The 23398-nt window shown below is 38.9% G+C and overlaps 1 protein-coding gene across 1 annotated transcript in view; it reads right to left on the reverse strand.

Moving 5' to 3' along the window:
• Positions 1-23398, reverse strand: part of LOC108708044 (leucine-rich repeat-containing protein 75A) — a 154240-nt gene that overhangs the window by 78930 nt on the left and 51912 nt on the right. The window contains exon 2 of the mRNA XM_018246323.2: positions 12288-12416. Coding sequence (XP_018101812.1) covers positions 12288-12416 — 129 coding nt within the window. The remainder of the gene's footprint in view (positions 1-12287; positions 12417-23398) is intronic.

A 23398-nucleotide genomic window follows, 5' to 3' on the forward strand; every position in this document is an offset into this window, starting at 1 on the left:
TGCACTTATTTCTGAGCTGCCAAGTAAAACTAATCTGAATGAATTACTAATTAATCTTTATCATCACTTTATGTTATATATAATTATATACATATCTATACACTGTATATCATAGTTCCTACTACCATAAATTATATGCAAGAAGGTAACCCTGTACATTACACCTGTAATAAACAAGGTGTTAGTCTACAAGCTATAAACAATGTGCTAGTCTTGATGCATTGTACCTGCTACATTTTGGTCATAATGATACAGCTATTTAATACCGTATATACTCGAGTATAAGCCGAGTTTTTCAGCCCCCAAAATATGCTGAAAAATTCTACCTCGGCTTATACTCGGGTCAAGCGCAAAAACAGTCGCCTGCGTCTAAGAATAGTCGCCAGCGCCTAAGAATAGTCGCCGGCTTCCAAGAATAGTTGCCGGTGTCCAAGAATAGTCTCCAAGAATATTCGCCGGCTCCAATGGGAGCAGAAACCCTAAATTTTTTGATTGAAACTTACCAGAAGCTGCTGCATTTCTCACCCTAGGCTTATATTCGAGTCAATAAGCTTTCCCAGTTTTTGGAGGCAAAATTAGGTACCTCGGCTTATACACGGGACGGCTTATACTCGAGTATATACGGTACATGGCACATGGTTTGTACCTATACTACCTTAATAGAGCCAGAACCAGCAGTGCAGAGAATAGGAAGGTACTGATAGAAAGGGAATCTAAACAAGTCAGAATACTGCCAGAATTATAATTAAGAGCTGGCCGAATGACTTTGAAGGATGATTGTTGGGGTCGTTTCTAGCTATAAATGGAAATAATTCAACATAAACTGTAAGTATTAGTTATAAGCCCTGAAACAAATCTCTCCACTTGGTGTTTTATTGTGACACAAAGTGACTAAGCGCTTATATCCGAGGAGATTCTGTGTGCCAGCAAACAATTATACATCTTCCAGGATCAGCAGCAGCTGGAGGTAGGAAGAGATTTGTGGCAAAACTGCCTCAAGCAGCAATAAATAAGTAAGCTTTACAGACCTTCAGAGCCAACTCCTCACACTGCATGATGAATAGCAAGTAACCAGTCAGCCTGACAAGTGCTCATCACAACATATGGTAATATTACCAAGTAGATTATATAAAGCCTGGCTCCATACACTGCCGGAATTAGAGCTACTGTGGATTATTTACTGGGCAAAGTTTCACGAGTGCAGTAACCCATAGCAAATGATCAGCATACAGTTCTGATAATGCTGCTACAGGTAAGATACAAAGGGATGGTTTAGCTGCTAGGCATGTTAAAAAATAAAAACTTGCTGTAGGCTGCTTTTTAGTAGGAATGCACTGAATCCTCTATTTTGGATTCAGACGAACCCCAGAATCCTTTGTGAAAGATTCGGCTTAATACTGAACCGAATCTGAACCCTAATTTGCATATGCAAATCAGGAAGGGAGAGGGGAAAAGAGAGCTAAAAAATATTTAATTCCTTGTTTTGTGACAAAAAATTCCAGCTTCATTGCAGACGTCCATATGGTCATCGGTGCCCCAACATGTGCATGGTTCAATGTTACACATGCAAATATCATGCGGTTTCCCCCTTTTTTTCTTCTGGAAAGGCCAATGTTCAGTAAGCAGGACATCCAATGATAAATGCAAGAGAACTTGCAAATTCATGATCAGAACCTTATTGGATGAAGTCCACTTGGTTTTAAGGGGAATGGCTGACTTCCCATTCTCCATTGCTGGTTATAGGTAAGACAGCTGCAGCAGGTTAGCATTGATACTTGCACTTTAGTAAGGTATACCATTAGCCCTCTATCTACTTTAACTGGGAAATGGAAAAAAAGACTATTCTATGAGTAGAGCTTGCACTATTTACTATTTGTCCAAACTAATGACTTGACCTCTAGAGCTGCAAGGTTGAGTTTTCTCCATGGTTCTACAGGCTATGCCTTATTTATTGCAGGAAAAAAAAGCTCTGCTTGCCTGCTATTTACTCAGGTCAACAACATAATTTACCTTCTGGGATGATGAGCTAAAATAAAATACATTTCTAATCCTCAAGACATGGATATTTATTTTGTAGCTGTACTGCTAAAAGCAAAACAGTAGGGGTCATTTGTGACCTGCTAGACAATGGGCAAAGTGCAACAAAAAGGGCACATTGCCTCTCAGAATTTCTCTGAGTAAATGAAAAAGCAGTGAATTTAAAGAGGAAACATACGCCAATGTTCAGTGTGAGACAAAAAAAAAATTATTCTGAAAGCTCAGAATTACAGAAAAGCCTTCACCCACAGACACAATTTTATCCAAGTATTCAACATTTTTAAAAATTGATTTTTCTCTATATCTGTAATAATAAAGCAGGACTTCGTACTTGATTCATGAATCCTTATTGGAAGCAAAACCAGCCTATTGGGTTTAAGTAAAGTTTGCATCATTTATAGTAGACTAAGGATATGAAAATCCATTTTATGGAAAGATCCATTAACTGGAAAACTACTGGTCCCAAGCATTCTGCATAACAGGTCCCACACCTGTACTTGTTCAAAAGTCATTGTAGATCAAAGTCATGCCTGACTTTTGACCGTTTTTTAAAGCGACCCTTTATATTAGGCCAGTAACAAAAGGCAGCAAAGTACCTGTCCTCCTGCCATTACCTAAACTCTATTGATGAATAGAGACATGGGATTTACTATGTATAATGCATGGGACCTGATAATTTCATTGCATAATTTGCTGCACTGTTCCTTAAACTAATAAATACCATTTAAACCTTTAAAACAACAAAATAGTGCTGTTTTGTTCCAAAGTGGAGTAGGTAAATCAGACAAATAGAATCTTTGCTGAAATAGCAAAGGCTTTACCCTATTTCAGAACACTCTGGATAATAGCTTGCTGGATAATAGATCCCATAGTACATCCTACTAGAAAATGCTTTTCTACTGGGTCCCAGTATTATAGGCCATACTGGCAAATATACTTCAGTTCCTTATTAAAGTACAGCTTGGTGGCTAATGGCAAGCAAGGTGTTAATAATGGCAAGGAGCTCAATTATCCCATGTGGTCTATGTAAACAAGTGACTCACATACCTGCAGCAGCCTGTTCACAGCATTAGGGAGTAGGATATTTTGTTATCTGTGCAATGCAGAGAGGCATCAGCCTAAACACACACCCACGCACACAGGCAGATAGGCGAAGAACCCAAACACTATCACCCACGCACTTTCAGACCAGCAGGAATACCTGTCAGTCCCGCAGACTAAAGGATAATGTCACTTAGCTTGGATGGAGCATGAGGCATTAGAGATCCCTGGATGTTTACATCATTTCAACATTAACATAACCTGTGCTGCAAACACTGAGCCCATCCCATACCCCACTCATTGGCTGCCACAAGCTCTCCTAAGACTGACAGATTTTATAAAATACTTATGTACACCCCTGCCCTGCTGAAATGAAAAACACAGGGGTTGAATTTAAGGCCTCAAAGCAAAAGTAGGCAGTTTGTGCACAATGCAGATTTGATTCCTTTAGCCTGTTTGTGTTATTTTTCCTCTCCTCCTCCTCTTCTGCATTTTATACCTTTTCATTCTGCTTTAAAAAAAAACAAAACATACATTTTCTCCTGTTTTATTTTGTAGTGGCCTTGTTTCCTTTTCTTTTTTGCGTTACTGTGTCAAGATGTCTCCTCTAATTTCATTATCACCTTTCATACATTCTGTATCTCTCCTGTTATACTGTTTTTTTTATCTTCTAAATGTTCAGTTATCTGATCAGTATTGCCCATTCTCCCAGCCAGTGGTACATTCTATCCAATTAACTTTTTTCTTCTGCCCTTTAGAATTTTTCCATTTCTTGTGTTTTCCATCTTTCTTCTGCCTTGTGCTCACCCTTGTTTTTTTAATCTTTTGATGCTTTTAACACTTACTTTTTTACCAGATTAAACATTATTAAGCATTGAAATATTCAGGATACGCATAATGAATTCACTGGATAGCACTGAACTCTATTTAAGCGTCATTTAGTATAATGTTTTGGTTCACGCCAGTCCTTACTAAGATACTGTACATTACAGGGGCTGTGAACCACTGTACCACTAATAACTGTATCTTTATGATAAACCTAAGAATATGCCTTTGTTACAGCAACAGAGGAAAAAATCAGGCTAATAATTTGGGCAAACCCATGAGGTTAGTCAATAAAAACTAAACGTTAATACCCAAATTATCTTTGTGGCTGCCTGCCCATCCACTGACATAGAAGGGTACTCCAGATGGTGGAGACAGCAAGCCTTAGTCATAGTATGATATGGTATATATAAATATTGCAACAGTCATTTCTGTAGATTACTGTATCCCCCTCATGTTAAGATTCCACATTACAACCAGTGGAACCAGAGTCAGACTGGAGGGTCCAGGGCCACCACCACAACTCGCCTGTCCCAGTTATGAATATAACCCCCACACACTCCCGCATATTTCCTCACCCAGGTTGTGGAGGGGGCCCTCAGATCCTTTGCATGCAGTGGTCCTTGGTCAGCAGCACCTATGATGACTGGGGTCCACCGGGTTTGCTCCAGAAGTTTTCTCCAGAAGTTTTAGTCTTTTAAGTGCCAGCAGAATTTCGCAACAAGATTTGGAGCTCTAATTTAAAAATTGCTATTTCTCATGATATAGCGATTTATACAAGAAACACATTTTTCATGCGCAAACATTTAACTGATTTGGAAAGCCTCATGTGTCTTGATCATGCCAATATCAGATATGTAAAGCTTTATGGAGATTTCTGACTTCTATACATTTTCAAAGCACTACAGCAAAATACAGCATACTTTAGGTCATGGAACAGTAGGTTTTCCCCAGAAAACCATATATTTTTTTAAAGTACACACTCAAATCCAAAATGGGTAACATGTCTTTCTACTCCTAATTACAAAATATCATAGATTTTTTGAACTTTGCAGTTTCTATAAAAATTTATGAAAATTCTGAAACATTACCTCAAAACTTTCGATTTGTAAATTTGTATCTCCTACATAACATTAGGTACCAAGAAAAAACAAAATGACCCCAAAATGAAATCAGCGCATACTAATTGTCCCAGAAGTCACTTTAGCTACTCAATGATCGATACATTTATTGCATTATTTTGCAGGGTAGAAACACAGAAATATATATTGACCCCCAAAATCTACTTTTCTACATCAAACTATTGAGTCGCAATGCTTGCCAAAATTATCTGTTTTGATGAAAAATCTGAAAATCACCTCAAGGCTTTCTAACATTTTATCTCCCACATAGCATTAGGTATAAAGCAGGGGTCCCCGTGAGCCACATTCAAATGTAAAAAGAGTTGGAGAGCAACACCAGCATGATAAAGTCCCTTGGGGTGAAATATAAGGGCTATGATTGGCTATTTGGCAGTCCCTGTATGGACTGGCAGCCTACAAGAGGCTCTATTTGGCAGTAGACTTAGTTTTTATGCAATTAAAACTTGGTTTTAAGCCAGGAATTCAAAAATAAGCACCTGCTTTGAGATCACTGGGAGCAACATCCAAGGGGTTGGAGAGCAACATGTTGCTCACGAGCTACTGGTTGGGGATCACTGGTATAAAGAACGATTAGCAACAGTATTGCAGTTAAAAAAGGTACAAAATTGTGTGTGTGAAAATTGCGTTTTTGTTTGTGTGTATGTAAATGTGAATATAAGTGTGTATTAGTGTAATAAGTGTGTATTTATGTGTGTGGGACACTAAACTGGGGTGGCAGGCTGAGGATCCGTGCAGAAGGGGGGGCCTAGGGGCAGGGGAAAAAGTGGGGATGGAGCGAGCAGCTCGAAAAGCTGCTCCTCTGATTCCCAACCCGGAAGTGCTGCAGATCGTAGAATCAAGTACCGGTGGCACTTCAGTCCTTTTATCCAAAGATCATAGATTCTACAATCTGAGGCATTTAAAGGGTTAAAACCAGCCAATTGAAATACATTTTTTCCGTTAGTGTTTACAGTCAGTCTAGCTGCTTTTAGCTAAACTGGAAAGCTGGGGAGAAACTGTGAGATTAAATTGACAGTCTGTAGGTTTTCTCCTGTTAAAAAAAAAAAAATTATATATATATGTGTGTATATATGTGTGTGTGTGTGTTTGTCTTTTTAGCACTGTAAATTGTATTTGCGATGGTGGCATTGTCCCCTTAACCTGATTTTTCACCTGCCACTGTTGCCTTTCCACACAGAGTAATAGGCACTGGGAATAACAATTTCCAACCAAACAGATTTTCTTTTCTGTTGCAAAGTATTAGATGTTAAAGGCCACGAATACGTGTCAGGAGCTGTAATTGCCGTGACGTGTGACAATTTTCTTGCTGTGCACTTGTTATAGCTTCCAAACTGCCTCCCCCGGCACATCTAAAAGAAGCACAGGTTCTGTTAAAGGACCTTTAACACTCAAGAATGATTTTTTTTTTTCAATTATTCAAAGGACTGTGGTAATGTGTGTCCTGGTTCTGTGTGGAACATTGTTCCACAAATATGCTGCCCTTACTGTAACATTTGCATTTATGTTGGATGTTTTTCAGGCCAAAAGATGCTCCAATCAACTGGTAGAGATTCTCTTGCAGCTAATACTGAACCCTATTTTGTGCAGTAGTCAGTCGCACGGGGATTTACACAGTCCACTGTACACATTAAATCAATAAAAATGTTTGATTTAAAACAGTTGTCCATTAAATGATACTTGATTGGGTGTTAGCAAACTATGCACCTATTATTGCACCCCCCCCCCCCAAACCAGAAGTTATATAGAAAAAAAACAACATATTAGGTGCAGGAACACCTTTTTCTATATAATCAAAGAAAGTAAAACTGTTTAGAGTTTTCTCATTCCTTATGATAAAAAAGATGACACTGTAACCTTGCAAGTATTTAGTATATTTTTAGAAATTTTAGGTGGTTAGTTTGGAGTAGAAAGGCATAGTTTGTTAGAATGCATATTTTACAAAAACATATAGCTTTTATGGATCACTAGTTTGTTTGGGAAAAGCTACAAAAAGAAGGTTTTCCATTATAATTATATAGTGCATAAAGTAATCCCTATTATAAAATATATAGTGTTACCGAGGAGTTTCATGACCATATAAAAACACAAGGCCGAACTCCGACACCTGGAACTCCAAGTTGACTTCTAATATCCTTATATTTTCCAACAGGGGGTACTTTATTTATTATAATACACAAGTTTTAGTGAGTCGTGTCGCGGCGGATAAACGCTGCAACTTCATCTGACATTTCCATTACTTACCTTAATTCTGTTGCATGCGATTTGACGCCGGCGTTTTGTTGCAGCGCATCGAATCGTGCCGAAAACTTCCATATAGTCCTACCCTTATGGTCGTACAAATCCCCTGCTTATTTGCTGCTGTGCTACAGACAGGGCTGAGTTGAGAGCATCTATTAGTGACTGACGCTGGAGCCAATTAGTACACTCCATGTCTGACAGCAGTACCAGTCATACTGGTTAAAGAAATTAAAGCAAAAGCTTTTGCCACAACTGGTTGGTGTCGAAACCTTGATTTGCAATATTTCATCCAATAAATATGGAACAGGCAAAGAAGGCGTGAGCAAAATCTTAAGTCTGATGCAGAAGGGATTCATTTGAATGTACTGCATGAGATTTTCCTCTAGTGACACAATAACTGTAACAAGGATGCATTTTTCTAAATATTTGCATTTAAAAAGTATATCTTAATTAAAGGAGGAGAGGAAATGATTTGCCCTTTAAGCATTAGCAGAACAGCTTTCAGAGAAACACACGTATAAGGGCTCTTACTGACGAGCAGTTGAAGCTGCGCTCACCTGCGTTCCGTTTTTCTGCGTTCAGCTGCAGGGGAGTGCAGGAATAGACACATTTAGCTTTTTTCAATGGGGCTGTACTCACACAGGCGAGTGTAGGCGCCGAACGCAGGAAAAATGCAGCATGTTGCGTCTCAACCTGCGTTCGGCGCCTACACGCGCCTGTATGAGTACAGCCCCACTGAAAAAAGCTAAATGCATCTATTCCTGCACTCACCTGCAGCTGAATGCATAAAAACAGAACGCAGGGGAGCGCAGCTTCAACCTCTCGTCAGTAAGAGCCCTAAAGGATGCAGGTCACAAAGCACAGCTGCTAGGCGTGGAGGAAATTGAAAATTATACTGCTGATTTCCCTTTTATGCTGCCTAACACAAGGGGGTAAATTTATCAAAGAGTGAAGTTCCGCCACTAGAGTGAAATTCCGCAGCTCTCAATTCATTTCTATCGGATTTTGAAAGGCGTATTTATCAATGGGTAAACCCTTTGATAAATACACCTATAAAAATCCCATAGAAATGAATGGAGAGTGGCGGAATTTCACTCTAGTGGCGGAACTTCACTATTAACTTCACTCTTTGATAAATATACCCCAAAGTGAATTGCAGAATATGCATCATTATTTAGCATCACCACAATCATTGGCTATCAACGCTTCCAGAGATGCAAGAATGGGAGCAGCAGCTAAAATATTTTGATGATGATTAGGTGAAATAATTGAGGCAGACTTACAAAACAATCAGCACATAACATCCGTGATTAAAAATCAATATAACAGATCCAGCCTATTTATTAATATACTTCAGAATGCAGTGCAGGTTATAGTAAAGAAGCAGTAAACACCACAATGCAATTTAAAAGTTTAAATAGTATACCCTCTTTTTTATGAGTTTGATGAATACAGTTTTGTTGAACATACTTCAGTCTATTGTTTTAATTGCACAATTTTTTTTCTCAAGTTAAACAGGGCAAACAGGAAAATTAAAGCTACTCCATGTTTGGTCCTTGCAATGCAGATAGATTAGATAACCAGAGCACAGATAAACAGAAAGAAGTCCATTATGGGGGGGGGAGATGATATCCGTACACTGCTAGACAGACTGCAGTTTGTCCAAGCAACAATTACTTAAACTTGCACTAGTACTGTCAGGCAATTTTCACAGCAGACAACAACAAAGGATGTTCAGTACAAGGCCTATTCATTGCCCTTGGGTCGAACAAGCAAGAATACGGTCCCTTTAATAAGCCAAACAACCAAGCAGCATTTTGGAAGTCATTAAAACAAAACCCTCACAGTCAATCTGTTTTGTTTGCCAGGGTCAGTGACCCTGACAACCAAATAGCATTTTCAGTAACTGGCTGAAAAGGCAGAAAAAGCAATGCAAAACTTCTATTGAATACTTGGTTCTATAGAATACTAAAAGTTGTGCGTCTAAGGCAATTGTATCATAGAACATTTACTCTATTGTGTTGCTGTATTTTAGATAAAATTTGCGCATATTTTTGTTCTTTGCATCTCAGGCTAGCACTATTAATGAGGTCCAGAGAGTTAAAGGAACAATAACAACAAAAAAATTAAAGTGTCATAAAATAATGAAAATATAATTTCATTTTCTGTTGCCCTGCACTGGTTAAACGTATCTGTTTGCTTCAGAAACACTACTATAGTTCATATAAACAAGCTGTTGTGTAGCAATGCGGGAAATTGAAAAAAAGGCTATATGGTACAGATTAAATAGTGGATAACAGATAACACCATTATGTTCTACAGACCTTATCTGCTATAAAATAATAGTAGTTTTTCTGAAGCAAACATCACAGTTTTACCAGGGCATGGCAACACTACATTATATTTTTATTACTTTAAAACACTTTCACTTTTTCATGTTACTGTTCCTTTAAAACCAAACATTGTCCCTGAGAACTAAGCATTGGCTGGCAACTATGAATCCTCTGTTTTCCCTTTGTTCTAAAGTCAAAGGCAATTGTTTAGCTTCAACATTTTTTCGACCACACATCTCCTCTGCAGACTAGAAAAGTTAATTATACAATAGTTCAGTGTGACATGTTAATAACAAGCATGCATAATAAAATACCCTGAACCCTGTTATGAGCTCAGCGGATGATGCACAGTATTACCAACATGCATTAAAATAAATTAGTCAGAATTATAGGACACGCAAGGGTTTATTAAAAACCATAAATACAGTCCAATATTTACAGACATTCTAATAATGTGCATGATAATTATATTTCTTCCTTTCAATGGAGTCAATACAGACGTATAAAACATGCTTAATATCCCTAGAAAAACAAAAAAAGACATTTGTATTATTCTGAAATACATTCAAATTACAAAATAAAAAAACCACAACCTTAAAGTGCTCAAAATCTTGCTGCCTCTTATTGATTTGAAAAGAAAATGCCTGGAAATGCCAGCACTGGTACTTCTGAGCTGATACGCTACTGTTCCCAGATTTTCCCATTTAAAAAGAAGAATACAAGGTTAAGGAAATAGCAACATCAGTAGTTAGATTGAATGATCTCCTCTAACTGTGTCACACATACCTTGCACTTTATATGGAAAATCTACAGCCAGTGGTTATTTTCCAATACTATACTGGCACTTACAGTCACTGACAAAGATCATATCCAGCACAAAAAAAATTAAGTCAAAAGATTTATATTGTAGATGTAGAAAAACCAACTAGAGATCACATTTTCCACATTTGTTAAAAACTGTAGCTCAGCCTAGTGTTAAAGTGCAAAAAAACTAGGCCTAGTGTTAAAGTGCAAAAAAAAAATAGGTACAGGTATGGGATCCATTATCCGAAAACCCCTCATCCAGAAAGTTCAGAATAACTAAAAATGTTCTAAAATGTTTTCCGGGTAAGGGATCTGTACGTAATTTGTAAGTCTACTAGAAAATCATGTAAACATTAAATAAACCCAATAGGCTGCTTTGGCTTCCAATAAAGATTAATTAAATCTCAGATTGGATCAAGCATAAGGCACTGTTTTATTATTAAAAAGAAAAATGTGGATTATTTGGATACAATAGAATCTATGGGAGATGGTCTTTTCTTAATTCGGAGCTTTCCCATACCTGTATTACTGACTAAGAGGGAGCACAATTTGGGACAGTGGGTACCTGCTATTGTATACGGATGACAAGATTTAAACAGGCAGCAATGCTCATTCTTTTGAAGACATTTACTCCATAGCAGCTCAGTATGTGTTGGTTTCAGTTGCTGCATATGGAGTATAGTTCGAGGAAATAACATGGTCCTTATGAATAAATAGAGAGAAATAAAGCCGTGCGGATCTGATTAATCTCTTAGCCTAAAGGCACTGTCAGCGGAGGCTACTCACACTTGGAAACATAATAACCTCAAGGCCACGAAGAATTTAAAAAGGAATTGTTAAAATAACTAATGTCAAAATGGCTTTGGCTGACTCATGATTAAAAGGGTTTATGATATATCAGGAAACCAGTAACAAAATGTTTACTTTTTTTACATTCTTTATTCTTTTGTGATCTCCTGATAAGGCACTCTCAGGCAAGCGTGCATATCTGGAAAATATTAGGCTTAAAGGCAGGCTTTAAGGACCTGGTGCTGTAAACTAGAGGTGTGCATGTGGCCCTCCAAGGAATTGTATGGCCCCCAGCCTGTTTCATGGAGGGTCATATAACTAAAATAGTTTATACAAAATCTTTGTCATCATGTGGTATGTCAATTACCCTGCCCACAACATGGAAAAACTGAGCACTGAGTATAAACCACTAGGTTGAGCCCAGTAATACAATTATAGTTACATAGTAGTTGAGGCTGAAAAAGACCATCGACTTTCAAATATGGTCATATATTTATTCTACTTTTCTTTTAGTAGTAGAAAGTGAAAAAAGCGTGGAAGTCTTCAGTTTGCCTCAAAATGGGAACAATTCCTTACTGGCTTTAACTTGGACCAACAGTGTACACAATATATAGTATAATATACAGTATATAGTATAAATACTAACAGGCTCCTATTTTCTCACTTGAAAGGCATTTAGCTCTTTCTTAAAACTATCTAACATGCCAGTTCCAGTTGCCAGTGCAGTAAATTTGGGGAAAAACTGTGCTAACATTAAACGGGGAGAGAGCATGATAACCTCTGTACCAAGCTGGCCCCCATGTGTATGTATCATGCATGCTGAACTGTCAGGTCCATAAGATGGAGTGTTTGAAACTTTTGAGTTTGCCTACTCATCTTTGGGAATGTGGGTGATTTTGAGGGTTTTCTCTTTTAAAAATCAATGTCCTTTTTCATACTGTACTATGTTCTCTGTGTTGGCATTTACATTATACAATATATATATATATATATATATATATATATATATATATATATATATATATATATATATATATATATATATATATATATATATATATATATAATCAATACATACCGGTTTGGGACAGTGGACATATCTGGCCAGGCTTATTATCAAGTCATGCGTAATGGGATCCACCAAGTTCCGGAAGCTGGCGTATCTGTACAACACATCATCAAGTGAGGTAGACTCCATTCCCAGATCCTAAAATACAGAGAAACACTGTTACTTTCCGAGCTTAAAGGAGATGGAAAGCTCAGAAGCAGCTTATTGCCAATAGATTAACCACAATAATGCAAGCTAGAACACTATATTTATTCTGCAGAATGTTTTACCATACCTGAGAAACCAGCTCAAGTAGCTCTCTGTTTCTTTAGGATAGCAGCTGCCATATTTACTTGGTGTGACATCCCTTCCTGCTTGAGTCTCTCCCTGCTCACTCTTAGCTCTGGGCTCAGATTACAGCAAGGGGGGGGGAAAGGAGGGGGAGAGGGAGAGAGGAGCAAACTGAGCATGCTCAAGCCCTAGTACTAGCCCTAGAGGTTTAAGCTGAAGGCAGGAAGTCTGATACAGAAGCCCATGTGTACACAATAGAAGGAAAGAAATGCAGTGTTTCTTTTGACAGAGGACTCAGAGCAGCATTACTTTGAGGGTTTACTAGTGTGGTGTTTAAACAAATGGCCTATAGATGTCATTGTGCCCAGCCTTATACTGTGCATACTTCCTGACAGCTTAAAAGTGAAAGTTACTGTTGTGTAAAGCCTGCATGAGCCTGCTAATAAAGCACTGTTATAATCTCCTCATCCCAGGCAGTGAATAAGTACACTGCAAATCATGTTACATGTCCTGCAAAAGCTAAACGGTGCCGCAAATGCACAAAAGTAGGACATTTTGCTAAGATCTGCGGTAGTTCTGCTAAAGATGTTCATGAAGTCACTACTACAAATGTCACAGTATTAAGTGTAAGGAAGGAGTGTAAGGAAGTCCAAACAAGTTTATATGCACTGTCAGTGTCAATACTGCTTCTGCTGACAAGGGACAATTAACCTGATGCTTGATACAGGTTCAGCTGTTTCTATACTACCAAAGGATATTTTCTTGAAATACTTTGCATAAGATCCGCTTGTTGCACCTGCCCTGAAACTGGTCAGTTACTTAAAGGATCCAATCCCTGTGCTTGGTTGCTTGACAGTGACTGTACAATTTGAATCAAATACTACAAAATGTGACTTTTACATTGTGAATAAGGGTACACTTGAAAGGGATCTCTTTGCTGCATTAAACTTACAAATAGTTGATGGTCTCATTACTACAGCACCAGTGCCTGCCACACAGCCAGTGTCTAAAATTTCACCACAAAGCAACACTTCACTGGGCTGTGCAAAGAACCTTATACACAAGAGATCAGATGTAAAACCAGTACCATTTCCTGATTCAGCATGCGAAAAACTTGCTATTGATATTGTTGGTCCTTTTTTACAGATGCTCCTATGGACTGCAGATTTGCTATAACTTTGATAGACTATTACAGTAAATGGCCTGAAATTGCATTTGTTTCTCATACAACATCAGCTACAGTAATAACATTTCTGTCTACAGTCTTCAGCAGAGGAGGTAATCCAAAGGAGTTAATATCAGACAATGGACCACAGTTTGTCTCACCCGAGTTTGAATTCTTTCTGAGAGAGAGGAATATTGTGCAAAGGAAATCTTCAGTGTATTACCCACAAGCAAATGGAGAAATCGAGCAATTCAACAGAAGTTTGAAAGAAGCACTACAGAGAGCAAATCTTACTGGGAAATCTTGGAAAGTATTTACAACAGAGTTCCTACATAACTACAGAGCAACGTGCCATGCAACAACCCAATCATCTCCAGCTGAATTATTACATGGCAGACAGATGCGCACTAAGTTACATGTTGCAGACATCAAACTTCCACAAAATACTGTGCCTACAAAATCATCTACTGCTGACATTGTGAAACGTCAACAAGCCAAATGCAAGGCTTATACTGACAGAAAACGTGGTGCAAGAGAAGTACACTTTTAGCCTGGATCTTTAGTCAGAATTAAGAAACCAGGAATACTGAAACAAGGACAATCTAAATTTATTACACCCTTTGAATGAGACGCCAGCGAGGACCATACACATATGAACTGGACCCAGGACTATGTGATATGAATAATGTATAGTATTGCTTTAAGATGCATTGTTGTTGTTTATTACATTTGCCCAAATACTTTCCTATTATAAGGGGAATATGTGGTGTTTATACAAATGGCCTGTAGATGTCACTGTGCCCAGGCTTATACTGTGCATACCTCCTGACAGCTTAAAAGTGAAAGTTACTGTTGTGTAATGCCTGCATGAGCCTGCTAATAAAGCACTGTTATACTCTCCTCATCCTCGGCTACACAAAACATAACAAATAGTGTATTTATATAGACCTTTCTGATAAAGCTTACTTAGTTTTAGCCTTTCCTTCTCCTTTAAAAGCATTAGTAAGGTACAGTAAAACTTTCTTGTCCTGCACTCCTTGTTGACTGATCATATAAAGCAAAAACAGTAATACACATGCTTATACCTTTATACTAAGTGAAATTCCTATGGCACTGGCCCACTGTCCTGTTATACAATATACAATAATTTTACATCAACTGATTTTAAGTCTTCCCTCATTTTACATAATTTTTGTGGTCCCACCAATATATAGTAAAAAGCATTGGAAGAGAGTCGCACAAACACCATATTTCTTGCAGGTGGGGAGCTTACCCCTTTTATTTTAAAAACAGGTAAGCTCCCCACCTGCAAGAAGTATGGTGTTTGTGAGACTCTCTTCCAATGCTTATTACATATGACTGATGTGTGTTGACCATCTAGGAAACTCTGCACCACCAGGCAGGAATACCATAGAAAAGGAGAGGAGGTGCGGAAATTTTCTATATTGGCCCACCAATATATAGTGCATATTGCATTTCCCTGATTTTATATTATTCCAGATTTTGGATGTCGAATGTTTGTAACCCACAGACTGCCTGTATATGTTTAGTTAGAAAAGGATTTGAGAACCATAATCACATTACTGACTTCTCCCACATCCTTGTGTACTAGACATGATTCATTCTAACCCCTCATGAAAATGTTGTGGTTTAGGTAAACTAGCAGAATGACTCACACAAAAATGCATATTAATAAACCAAATTATGTACCATTACTGCATTGACAATATTTACCATTAATTAAGATCATCATATTCTACTACCTATGGCTGTGGCCAGTACAAATGGTTGTCATTCTATGGAATGTCATTAGAAATCCATATTAGGAAGTGAAGAAGGCAGTATTTCCAAATCAATACTTGCTGGGCAGTCAATGTCAATTTGAGAGTCACAGGCCAGTACTGGGAATTGATTAAGCTGACCATAGCATCTCAATAATTCATTGCAGCCTAACCATAACCTGTAACACTAAAAGGACCTTCCAACAACCACCTTCTTTCTAGTAGCAGCTCAAATGCCTGGACACATACTAATCACATTTTACTCCTTTTCATTAAAGGAGACATATAGGATAAATGAAAAAAACAAATTTTGGAGGCAATTCTAAGTTATATATGGTGTTGCTTTACATGGTGCTAAAAATTTATATTATCTTTAAAAATAGCCCCTTTATTAGAGCTCCCTATAGATGTTCATTGCTCTCTGTCCCTGTTTCAAATGAGGGGTGGGAGTGTCCTAACGCTCCATGCCAGAAGCACAGTAGGAGGGGGACAGCCAATCACAGCCCTGCAGTCACACAAGCACAGACATGCTTCAGTTCCCTATCAGGTCGTGCTAGCTGCTGATTGGTTTCTGTCTTACAGTGCAGTGCCGCCAGCTCCCCTATACAGCCTGGGAATTCAGGGAGCAGGAAGTGGAAGAGAAGGGAGGGATGATTTGGGTTTTTGCAGAAATATTCAATAAATCAGTCTGAAACACTACTTTTTAAGCACAATTCTTCTATATCTAAATGAGTATAACGCACTGGTACATTCTTATTTTTTACACAAAACGCAACTCTGAATGCTCAGGAGTGGACAAATACAAAACATGTGCTTCAGTACTGTGTACTATAGTACATTTTATTGAGAGCAGCATAATAGAGCACAGCTTCTGTACATAGAGTAAAATTAAACATAATTCAATACTTTCTTTTTAGTTTCCTGTATGGCTTTGAGATGTCTCCCTGCTATGCCTGTGTGTGCCATACTCTGCCTGCGTGTGCCGTGTGCCCTACTCTGCCTGCATGTGCTCTGCTCAGCCTGTGGGTGCCATACTCCACCTGTGTGTGCCTCACTCTGCCTGTGTGTGCCCTGCTCTGCCTGTATGTGCCCTGCTCTGCCTGTGTGTGCCCTACACTGCCTGTGTGTGCCCTGCTCTGCCTGTGTGTGACCTGCTCTGCCTGTGGAACATAAGCCTGGTAGATGCTTCTATAAGATAGATTGGATCATTGATCACACCCAACTCCTGCATGAAGGCATAATGAAGAGAAACAGATGCCAAGAGAGGGATAGTAAACATAAACTTGATTATTTCAGAAAGGGTACAGAATTTTTAATTGAATTTATTTAGAAAGTTTTCAGTATGCTGAAGCTTTAACTGTGCCATTCTCTCTCATTTACTGCTGCTGCATAGTCATGCAATACATTTGTGGGGCTTTCATTATTCTGGCATACTTCTGTTATTGTTGATGCTGCCTTCAGGGGTCAGTGGTGGTGCTATGTAACAAAAGGGAGGGGTCCCTTGCGTGCACACTCACATCTGGAGCTCATTTGCGCTCTGTCTGACACTTTCTCTGGCATGTACAGTACATCCTGAAACAAGTTTATTGCCGTTTGCACAACTGATTAATAACCTCGGTTTAACCTCCCAGGCCATATGGTGGCTTTTACAGCTCAGTAACTTCAGATGGGTGTGATCTCTGATCATTCAGTTATAGAGACCTGTCCTGCTCACTTTACCAAGGGTTAAAACTATTAAAACTAACTTTAAAACTATGCTGTGCATCATAAAATATTTTCGTTGTCCTGAATTAGGAATATTCAGAATTGGTTATGCTACATGAGGATGATGGGAAATGTAGTTTTGAGAGAGATGGAAAGCTGAGGCTTCTTTAATATGCTTACAGACATACAGGGTGTTCCCTTTGTTCAGGTTAAAATACATTTCAGTGCAGGTTCACAGCAAGCAGATTGAAAGGTCTATAAGGGCAAGGGCACACAAAGCATATTCAACAACGCACATCCAGGTACTGGAATTTAGAATATTATCCATCTGCCATTAGCTGTAGGGCAAGCAGTGGCGGAACTACAGGGGGAGCAGGGGGTGCGAGCGGGCCAGGCCCTGCACCTCCTCAGGTCCCCCCGCCAGCTCGCGCACCACTGAAATCCGGGCTGAAAATCACGTATGGAGGGGGGCGGGGGCCACCGACCCCTCTAGTTACGTTACTGAGGGCAAGGGAACACTAAGCACATTCAACAATTTAATGAGACGGAGAGAAGAGGATCCGCTCTGATCGGCAACTACATGTAGCGGCATTAACAGGCAAAGCTTTGGCCTGAGTGCAGCTACACTGAGCAGAGATCACCCTGAAAAATGTGAAAGCAGGAATTTTTAGGATGATCTCAGCTTCACTCAGTGTAGCTGCACTCAGGCCATAGCTGTGCCTGTTAGTGCTGATCAGTGCGGATCTGCTTCTCTCCGCCACGTTAAAAACCTTAGGTGGAGAGAAGCTGTAATACCTGGGAGGCGGCAGGCATCTCCTCTCATCCACTTAGCTAACCCTGTGTTGCTCGCTCCGGGTTATATGCGAAGTTCAAATATTTAACAACGCCATGCACAATTCTCCCTGCCCAACGTAGGTCTATTTCTTGATAGTTCCTGGGTGTGTTTCAAGATCATCAGTTCTTTGACCCTTGCCTGCCCCTGACTACTGCTTGTTCACTGCCTGTACCGACCTTTGCCTGCATCAAACCATTTTTTTCGGATCCCGACTTTGTACTGCATTACTGATTGGTTTTGATCCTGGCCTGTGAGCTCGACTAGGTGGCGGTTATAGGCAAAAGTGTGAGCCGAGACCAGGACCTTCATGTTAGGCTAATCCTGTGCCTGTCAGTGCACACACATTAAAGGAATTGTTCAGTATAAAAATAAAACTGGGTAAATAGATAGGTTGTGCAAAATATATAATGTTTCTAATATAGTTAGTTAGCCAAAAATGTAATGCATAAAGAATGGAGTGACTGGATGTCTAACATAACAGAACAGAACTTCCTGCTTTGCAGCTCTCTTATTTTACCAGGCAGTAACCAATCAGCGACTCGAGAGGAGGCCACATGGGTCATAACTCTGAACTGCATGCTGAGGATCAATTGCAAAATCACTGAAAAGTTATGTCCCATGTAGCCCCCCTTAAAGTCGCTGACTAACTCAGAGTTAGAGTGCTGAAAAGCAGGAAGCTGTGTTTTGTTATGTTAGACACCCAGTGACTCCAGTCTTTATAAATTACTAACTAAATTAGAAACAATTTGTGGGGTACACTATTTATGGGAATTCTAGTTCATTCTCCAGAGTATTCATAACAATTCACCAGAAGTTGGCTATAGGTGGAAAGGTCCAAGAAAGCGTTATAGACACAAATATAGTTACCAGCTTGCACACCCTGGCTCTCCAAAACGTGTATTGCCCGGTGCCCGGCCGTGAGGGCTTCGGAAACCCACAAACTTCCAGCACGAATAATTCCACCGGCACACAGGTCTTTAGTTGCAAGCACTGATAACCCTTGCTAAATTTTTATTTGCGTGATGCAACGTTTCGGGGTGATCCCCTTTGTCAAGCATACAAACCGATTGTGAACCAAACTATTTAACACCACCTCAAGTGTAGTTAATTAACATAATTAATTGGAGGCGTGTACCAATCATTAACACCATCGTAACAACTATGAAATATAATAGGATAAAAGTATTTAAAAATTTGTTTGTTACAATAAATATATTATCACAGTAATAAGTGAAACCAACATGTTGGTTATACAATATGTTGGTTTCACTTATTACTGTGATAATATATTTATTGTAACAAACTAATTTTTAAATACTTTTATCCTATTATATTTCATAGTTGTTACGATGGTGTTAATGATTGGTACACGCCTCCAATTAATAATGTTAATTAACTACACTTGAGGTGGTGTTAAATTGTTTGGTTCACAAACGGTTTGTATGCTTGACAAAGGGGATCACCCCGAAACGTTGCATCACGCAAATAAAAATTTAGCAAGGGTTATCAGTGCTTGCAACTAAAGACCTGTGTGGAAGGCAAGATCCCAAGGTTCTGCAGTTCACTCCCTTTGCCGGTATATGACCTGTTCTCCCTCAGATCGACCAAAATGCAAACAACCTTTTCTTCAATTGAAGATATACCAGCGCTAAAAGCTCAGGGTAGACACAAGAAGGAAATACAAACACAATATAGTGTAGTAGTTTTTGAAACGAATGAAATATATAACCCTTTGTGCGATAGTTAAACGATGTGGTTTTGGGGTCTTCCACCAAGGGGTTAAAAGGCCATTTTTCCGTGCTTTTGATAAATAATGTGGCCACCTCCTGTGTGGGGCAGTGGGTACTTACAGACGTTTTTAAATATCACCAGCATGTAATAAAATCCCTTGTCCTATTCTTGGTGAGTATGTGGGGCAGTGGGTACTTACAGACGTTTAAAATTATCATCAGCATATAATAAAATCCTTTATCCCAGTCTTGGTAAGCTCCAGGTTTCTAAAAAGCATATGCTAAAATCGTGTAAAAACTTCTTTAATAGATTAAAAAGGTAAAAAAGGTAAGACACGCTGATCGCTGATCCTGGTCCCCCTCTGATGACGTCACAGTGACGTCATCAGAGGGGGACCAGGATCAGCGTGTCTTACCAACAAACGCCAGGCAAATCGTAACATCTTAATGGACCGCAGGACTTGAGAAACCCCAATGCAAACTGCTTTTTATGCTTATATTAAGCACACACATGTGAGTGCAATCTATGTTTTTACCTTTTTAATCTATTAAAGAAGTTTTTACACGATTTTAGCATATGCTTTTTAGAAACCTGGAGCTTACCAAGACTGGGATATGGCCTTTTAACCCCTTGGTGGAAGACCCCAAAACCACATCGTTTAACTATCGCACAAAGGGTTATATATTTCATTCGTTTCAAAAACTACTACACTATATTGTGTTTGTATTTCCTTCTTGTGTCTACCCTGAGCTTTTAGCGCTGGTATATCTTCAATTGAAGAAAAGGTTGTTTGAACTAAAGACCTGTGTGCCGGTGGAATTATTAGTGCTGGAAAGGTCCAAGAAAACACTGGCACTCAATTCAAGCAAATGCAGGGATATACAGTGGCGGAACTACCGGGGGAGCAGGGGGTGCGAGCGGACCAGGGCCCGCACCTCCTCAGGGCCCCCCTGGCAGCCAGCTCGCCAGTGAAATCTGTTGTGTACGGAGGGGGGGCGGGGCCCAGCTGCGTCTAGTAACGGCACTGGGGATATACCCTTGCAAATTTTATTCTGCAAACATGCAACGTTTCGGGGTCAAACCCCTTGCAGAATAAAATTTGCAAGGGTATATCCCTGCATTTGCTTGCCTTGAGTGCCAGTGTTTTCTTGAATCAATTGTTGTGGAGGGTGCCGATCCCTCCAACACCGTGCACCAGGCACTGAACTCCCGAAGGCCAGGGTGTGCGAGGGGGCTACATTACTCATTATTGGTGGAAAGGACCAGATAATATTAAAAATGTCTGTGTTTGTTAGTCCACAATGGGGACAAGAATTATCGGATTTTCTCCCATTTTAAAGAGTCTTATAGGGTTAATATATTTCTGCTTTAGTATTTTGTATTAAACAAGTCTGTCCTTAGTGGAGATTAATAAGTGAAAACAATCGTCTGTTGCTTCCTCCCGGTCCTCCTGGGTCATATCAGGTATTGTCTGGTGCCATCTATCCTTCAACTATATAAAGGCACCTGAGGGCTGCCCAACTACATATGCCACCCTAGGCACAGGCATTGGAGTACTTAAAATACAGCCCTGCTTACCACTAACAGGACCTCAATATTAGGAATTTGAAGACCAGATAAACATGGAATTATTAGGATGATGCCTTTGCATAAGATATGGAAACAATAGCGCAATATTATCATTGGGAGATCATTAACAAAGCGAGTCCTGATTGAAACAGATTTGTTTGCACTGGAGAATCTCCAGTTGGGAATAACAAGTCATTTGCATTTCAAGATGATAAATAAATGTAAGAGATCTAATGAGTGCAATGAGAAATGCTATAAAAAAAACTTAATATGGGATGAACAACATTAGAAAGAATGAAGCAATACTGATAGTAGCTGATGTAAGTGCCATTTGCTAAAGGCTTTTTACAAACACATTTATTTACAAACATCTTTTTTTCATACACAATGCCACATTTTAGACAGAACTTGGGGATAACTGAACAGAATAACGGAATTGTAAAGGCAATACTGGCTGTATTCAACAGAATCTCTGGTGTGCTAGGTTTTTTCAAATACTCTGCTAAATTCCAGCACAGTGAGTTCAAAAGAAAACTGGAATTGCAGCAGTCCGATTGCAAATGTTAGTGTTGTGTAGCGTCTTTATTTCTCTTGCCATCATTGACCAAACAGCCAAAGCTTGCCCCCCTGCCTAGGACATGGACTTCAACAGATCTCTAGTAAAGCAAAGGAAATGCTTCATTAGGCATGCACAGCTGGCAAAACGATTATATACATATTACAAGCGACCCTGCCTAAACTGATTAAACCCTGCCCTACAGGATGTAAAGCAAATATGTAGGCAATGTTACTGATCTACCATGTTCAGGTTATACAGTATATATATATATATATATATATAGATCCACGGTTGTTTCAGCACTCCATTCAGAACTGTAAGTTTCTACAAGTGTGCTATCAAAATGTGCTTTTCCTACAAAAATTATATAGATGCACAACGAGATTTGAGAAAAGTTAAAAAACAATACTTTTATTTAATACATCGTTAAAACATAGTACAGGTCAACGTTTTGGTCTCCACTTAAGACCATTGACACAAAACGTTGACCTGTACTATGTTTTAACAATGTATTAAATAAAAGTATTATTTTTTTAACTTTTCTCAAATCCCGGTGGGCATCTATACTCTAAATAATTTACATATATATATATATATATATATATATATATATATATATATATATATATATATATATATATATAGTATGGGCTATTAGCTCTAGTGTTGATGTTAATGAAAATCCACACATGTGAATATGTCCAAGGCTGCTCTACATAGACAATAATATAGCAAAAGATCATAGTAACAGATCCCCCAGGAGCCAACACCACGTTTTTATCTATGGTGGGAAAATTAAAATTGTACCTGAAAGATTATTAAACTGGCTAAATAGTTCAGTATTCTTTCACTTTTTTTGAATACTTTTATAAAATGAAACTTTAACACAAAGGAGAAGGAAAAAGTACCATCTCACCCCTTTAGGGTAGTGGCACACGGGAAGATTCCAAATCTCCCAAAAATACCTCTCCATTTTTTAAGCTTATTTATTAATAAATAAACTGTATGTAATCATATTGTGGAGAAACTCAATAAAATTGTGAAAAAAACTGAATTGCTTAGTTAGTCACTCTGCCCTTTAGTAAATTTGCCCCAAAGAGCTCACAAAGAGCAGCCAAAGTGCAGCAAGCCCTTTGATCTTCCAGACCTCAGTTCCCAACCATGAGAACTTTCTTCAGCTCTTAATCGTAGGTCCTAGATATGATGAAATAGTAGAAAATGTGCACAGGAAAATCATTGACAGCACTGTTTATTACCTTTTAATTTACTGGCACTGTATACAATGGAACCCTCATTTTATGTTTTTCAGGAGGGGACAAGAAAGAAATGATGTAAACTCCAGGAAAACTTGGGGTTGGGAGATTTACTATATTTTAAATGTGTGCAGTTTTGAATTGGTGAGGTGGCAACTTTTTCCTTTTGGCTTGCTACACCTATTTGCATGCTGTGCGGGGACTGGACATGACCAAGGAAGAAGTTTAACTGAGTGGAAAAGCCAGTGACAGT

The sequence above is a fragment of the Xenopus laevis genome, chromosome 2L, assembly GCF_017654675.1.
Source record: "Xenopus laevis strain J_2021 chromosome 2L, Xenopus_laevis_v10.1, whole genome shotgun sequence".
In the NCBI taxonomy this organism is placed as follows: Eukaryota; Metazoa; Chordata; class Amphibia; order Anura; family Pipidae; genus Xenopus; species Xenopus laevis.